The sequence below is a fragment of the Eutrigla gurnardus genome (genome assembly GCF_963514095.1).
Source record: "Eutrigla gurnardus genome assembly, chromosome: 16".
Classification (NCBI taxonomy): Eukaryota; Metazoa; Chordata; class Actinopteri; order Perciformes; family Triglidae; genus Eutrigla; species Eutrigla gurnardus.
Window position 1 is genome coordinate 3,115,151 of NC_139927.1, and position 5,889 is coordinate 3,121,039.

The window sequence follows — 5,889 nt, forward strand, 5'->3', positions numbered from 1 at the left end:
ATGTCGGTTTGGGGGGTTTTTTGGCGGGCGTTTGTAACTTATTTACAAATGTAATTGACAGTTTAAGAACAATGTTTAGTTATAATGGTAATAATAATAATCATTAACTTGTAAATCAGAAAAATCATCTTAAAAGTATAAAAATGTACAGCGCTGACTCTTGTTTTGCTCTGTCGCTATTTTTTTTAATTTTATGTATAATAAAAGGTTTTGTAGTAAAAAAAAAAATATCTGAGCAATTATTAAAGTCGTCAGAAACAATCTTAGCGACTTTTTCTGGGGTGTCCGATCATAACGCATGATCTTCTGCCAATGACATCTTTTCTTTCTCGACACCTGAACTTGTGTTGCTGAAACAACAAATTTCTACCAAAAGGTCGGACTTGTATTTTTGTAGTTTATGTAAGAAAAGGTCGATACTTTGCATCTGTGTAACGATACAATATAACCACGCAAAATATTGTGAGACTATGCTGTATTATTTTTACCCCAGCCCTTTTTATTAGGATTATTTTTTATCAAAAGCTAAATATAAAATATTCTGACCTCTCACATCGAGTCTCGAGAATAATCACGCCTCGGTCCATCGTCTGCAATCTTTTATTTCACGTTACAAAAAACCTTTGCCACACATAAAAATGAAATATCAAACATCACAGATGTGACGTGGATTTATACAACACCACATGGACAAAGAGGGCCGATTGTACAAGGGGAGGGAAACGTATTCACACAAGTTCACACAAAACCACACAGAAAAACACCATATCTGAGGTATTCACGACAGTCACACACAGACGATACGAGACGGAGCATTCTCAGACATCACTCCTCCGATGGACGGGACAACGCAATGAAGTGCGAAGAAAGACTTTGGCTCCGGTGTAACCACGGCAACCTCCAGAGGAGAACTTCGGTATGCATGAATATCAAAACTAGAACAGTAAAATGCATTGGTCTTTATTACATTCACATTGTTTAAACTTAGAGCTCATTTTTGCATCATTTTAAAAGGAAAATGTATTTAAATAGACAGGATCTCCTTAAAAATTGGTGAAAATATAGAATTTGAAAGAAGATATATTTCCTTTAGATAAATCCTCCACATTGGTGTTTCCACTTATTCCGATTGGCAGTTGAACGAGGAGCTTCTTACCATATGTGATATTGAATAACAGCTAACAACCATGCAAGCGTTTTTGGGTCTGAATGGGCGTCGTCCTTCCATCGACACCTATAGGAGCTGCGAAACATTACAGGCATGTCAGCTGACTCGCTGGCTTTTTCTCATTTGCAACATGATTCTGTGAACTCGAGTCCGAAGTGTCAACTGATACGTGGCTGGTTTTTCGTGGTCCCCAAAAGTTCTGATGATGTTAATGACACCAGAGAATTCATTACTTTGAAAAAAAAACAGATTGCGTTGGGTTGCATTAAATGACGGGATGTTTTTTCGGTTTGAGTTTTATTTTATTGCAGAAAATAAACTCAGTGTGATACTTCCGCGTTTAGTTCAGGATTATTTGCAGCGTGAGAAAATTCTGTCGCATTTAATCTTGAACTACGGACATGTTAAAGTACGGTATTTACTGACAAATTTGATATTGTGAAAAAACAATAGGATCTGACCTCCGTTTGGTGACATGCTAGGCAGGCGGGGCGTAGCGATCGGAGGAGCCAATTTTTACCACTCTTTCTTGCTACAAGCATTGCCAGTCACAAGTCTTGATTGCTCGTGAGGACGTACGATACCTCTTGGGGGTTTTTATCTTTACAAATCCAGCGTTCTCCAGAGCCACCCGACTTACTACAAGGATGGATGGGCGGCCGGCTAGAGGGCATGTAGCAGACGGATGAGTTAACACTGAAGCTCCAGCAGGACTCGGATGAGACTGATGACGCGTGAAGCCCAAATTAATGTCCAACCGAAGGACTCTGGATTTCTGCTTGGCGTGGAAGGAGCTGAATGGTGCCCCCTGTGAGGCTGACTCTTCTGATTGAGCCACAATTTAAAGCAAGCATGCCTGCACTGTGAAATGAACTACCTGCAAAAGAAAATAGCCCTTAATGACTTCAGTTTTCAGGCTGTCAGGATCTTAAGCAACATCTCAACCAATCCTTCCAAATAATCTAATGTCTTACCCTCTGAAATGAGACTCCTCGTCTTTGGCGTGATGTTATCATACAAGGCAAAGTATGGTCAACATTTAGCTTGTCTTTCGTCAGAGATCGCAGTGTCTGCATATGAGCTTATGTGGAGAAAAACGTGTTGCATATTCATGTCTGGCTTTTAGTGGGAAGCAGGTCGATGGACGGAGATGGCAGTGAGCCGCAGAGCGGGCGTCCGGCGGTCGAAGTTTAGACACTAAAGTCATCCATGTGTTTGTGGTAGAACATGACATCAGGCGCTCCATGCTATCCGTTAATATATTCGGTTAGATTTGTCATTACTATAGTGTGTAAAAACGGATTTTCAGGGAAGTTACTGTAAAAAGTAAGTAGCAGCCCTGAAACTGGAAAGTGTGTCCTTCGTTTACACAAAATACTAAAAATCAGGCAGTTTTGTTTTCAACCGGCTACTTTGATCCCGCTGCAATAAAACCCTAAAATCTCACAAAATAGTTGCATAATTTTACTTGCATTACTTGAATTGATTTCTTTACAAGCCCTGCCCCTTATATGCAGCATGTTTGCAGGACGCCGTTCCAAACTCCTCGCGTGTTAGCGTGTTTTGGTAAAAGCTCCATGCAAACTTAAGGACTAGAGCACTTATAATGCACCCCTTTTATCTTGAAGAGTGACTTTAGTGGAGGACCTCAACGTCTTGGCTCCGTGGTAACATGGAGCTCCGGTGTCGGCACTCTACGACCAACACATGGATGATTTTGCCGTCGTGTGACTTTAATGGCACAAATCTACCAAAATAAAATGCTCTTCCTGCTCCGTTGGCAGGCGGCGGCGTTGTGAGCTCCAGCTCACCCAGAGACCATGATACAATAATGCCTGCTGTTTCACGTTTCCTGTTGGGGGGGGGGGGGGGGGGACCAGGATCAGTCGCTAGGGTCCTGGCAGTAGGAGCAGTGGCTCATGTCTTCGTGGTAGAGCTCCACCTGGATGGTGATGCTGTGGAAACCGAACTTGGCGTGGAGCAGGTCCGTGGCCTCCTGCAGCACCGACTGGGCATCGGCGCCCTCCTCTGGTGGGACGAAGGGAGAAAACAAACACAGTGAGTCCTCTCATCTCGTCTCTACGTCCTGTCCGTCTCGTTAAAGTAGATCAACGTTACCTATGGCCACGTGGACGGAGACCAGAGACTGACCCAGAGTCAGAGCCCAGAGGTGCAGCGAGTGCATGGACTTCACCGCCGTCACCGACAGCAGCACCTCCTTCACCGAGTTGAACTCTATTCCTTTAGGAGAGCCTGAAAAACGATCATTCATATGGGACAGTAAACGCCTCGTCATCGTGTTTTTAATTTGCACCAAAAGGTTGAATTCTCGTAGCACAGTTTCAGGTAATCTGTGATGTATATTTTACCCATCAAGAGGTACATATAAAGGTTAAGAATCCTAGAAAATGAATTCCACCCGCCTTGGCGCCCCCCTGAATGTGTGGCCGCCAATCTAGGCCTACCCCTTTTATGGGCCGGGGGAAAAAAGCCCAAAAGCATGCTGGCCCACCGGGAAAACGCCCGCTATGCCAGATTGCGAATGTTTTTGGGGGGGTCATCCTGGGGGAGTTCACACGTGTCCAAACGAGCAACAGCGCCACCCTGATGCACCTGTATGTAATTCGATGTGAGCTACTAAAAGCCACGTTCGTCACATTAAAACTACGCTGCTAGAGGGACTCGAGTCGCGACCTTTGACCTTGTCCTATCAGGTTGAGACTCGACAGCTTATGATCGCGGCTGCAGGCGAGGTTATTAATATCCCTTCAGCTGCACGAGCCGCCGTAAAGGTTAATGTGCGTAGCATTGGACCTCAGCACCGAGCCTGGAGAATACCTTCCATGAGAATTCTTGAACCGGAGAATACCTTCCATGAGAATCCGGAAGACGTCTCTGAGGATGGTGACGGTGGTGCAGAGGACGAAGATAGAGAACAGGAACGTACAGATGGGATCCGCCACTTTGTACTCGGGCTGGAAGCCAGAGAAGACACATCAGATGGTGTTTTTCCACACAGTCGCCGGCCATTAGGACAACCCCCCCACCCCCGGGGCAAAAAGAGAAGGGAACATCTTGAATGATGGCGGACACATTTAACCCTTTCATCCTAAATACTCGGGATTAGCATGATGCTTCTAAGTTACTGGGTTATTTTGTGTTAAAGGTTGATTTACAGAGAATATTCAGGTTAAATGCAATAAAAAAATACTACATCCATTAAAATGTAAAAATGATTAACAAGATTCTGTCAAATCAGGTCAAATGACATCACTAAGGACGATCGGATCATTGGATTTTTACATGTAAAGCGCCAAATATCGGCAAAACGGACATTTTGGTCTCACCCTAACGAGAATTTGATCTTATATCTGACCCGAATGTAGATGACGGTCGCCGCCACCATGACGCCGACGCTCTGCAGCAGGTCTCCCACCACGTGGATGAAGGCGGCGCGGACGCTCGTGTTGTCGTGGGCGCCCAGCAGCGCGTGGGAGTGTCCGTGGGCGGCGGGGCTCTGGCCGGCCTCGTCGATCTGCCGGTAGCCGCTGCCGTGAGCGTGGAAGGTGGTGGAGTGATGGAGGATGTAGGCCATGCTGCAGTAAGGAAAGAGGTGCTAAAGTCGTGTATATCTCATTATACAGGGTTCATATAGGTGCTGGAAATCCTTGAAAACACTTGAATGTCGGTGCTTGAAAACAGCATTTTCACATTTCTTTATGAAAAATGACTTTTGATGATGAACAGATGATGAAAATAGTTGGTGATTATATTTCTGTGGATCTGTTAGTGGAATTAGTTTTCCTTTCATTTGTGGTCCTTCTGTAAAAAGCTGTCTCCAAACATCATGTTGGTTGTTTAGAGGACAATAACATCTCATTTAATGTGATGAACAAGTGACATAATAAGTAGACTGAATACTGACCATTGGATTGATACAAATATGGAGTTTACCACAGCTGGAAGGGGCTGGAAAAGCATTGAAATGCACCTGGAAATGCTTGGAAAGTGCTTGAATTTGACTTTTGAGAAGGTGGAGCCCTGATTATAGCGACGTAATGAACACTCACATTATATTGACGATGACGGCGCAGCCGGAGGTGACCAGCATCACGTGGCCGTCAATCTCGTAGTCGTTGCGTACGATCCTCTCGATGGCCAAGTAGACCAGAGCGCCCGTCACGATCCAGATGGAGATAACGGAGACGAACGCCCCGAGGATCTCTGAGGGGAGACGAGAGGAATTACCTCCGTTCAGAAACGCAGTTCATCACGCTCTTTATCTTGCAGTCCGTCCATCCATCCATCCATCCATCCATCCGTCCATCCATCCATCCATCCATCCATCCCTGCTTCTCACCTGATCGGTGCCAACCAAAGTTCATGGTTTTGGTGGGTGGTCTGGAGGAGATCCACAGGGAGAACAGGCTCACCATCATGCTGCCGAAGTCTGTCAGGAGATGTGCGGCGTCGGTCATGATGGCCAGGCTGTGGGCCAGGTAGCCTCCTGCAGAAACACCCATGTTACTGTCTGGTCTGAAAGGTGAAGCCATTTGCATTATTTCTAATGGCCATTAGGGGGCGACTCCTCTGGTTGTAAATATCAACGTCTATGACAAAATTACTTCTCACTTCATTATATCAGTAAACATCGTAAACGTGAGTTTACGGTTTCAATCGCTAGTTTCGAGTCTTCTTTAGGAGCGTTTAGTAAATTATGG

General features: G+C 45.0%; 1 protein-coding gene across 2 annotated transcripts in view; it reads right to left on the bottom strand.

Annotated features, from left to right (window-relative positions):
* Window positions 1-3,046: 3,046 nt before the first annotated feature.
* Window positions 3,047-5,889, bottom strand: part of slc30a2 (solute carrier family 30 member 2) — a 9,111-nt gene continuing 6,268 nt past the window's right edge. For both annotated transcript variants that reach the window (XM_084030243.1, XM_084030244.1), the window contains exons 3-8: window positions 5,529-5,675; window positions 5,239-5,392; window positions 4,545-4,764; window positions 4,038-4,143; window positions 3,287-3,421; window positions 3,047-3,196 (exon numbers count right to left, since the gene is read on the bottom strand). In XM_084030243.1, the coding sequence (XP_083886369.1) occupies window positions 3,051-3,196; window positions 3,287-3,421; window positions 4,038-4,143; window positions 4,545-4,764; window positions 5,239-5,392; window positions 5,529-5,675 (908 nt within the window). In that variant the 3' untranslated portion in view covers window positions 3,047-3,050. The remainder of the gene's footprint in view (window positions 3,197-3,286; window positions 3,422-4,037; window positions 4,144-4,544; window positions 4,765-5,238; window positions 5,393-5,528; window positions 5,676-5,889) is intronic.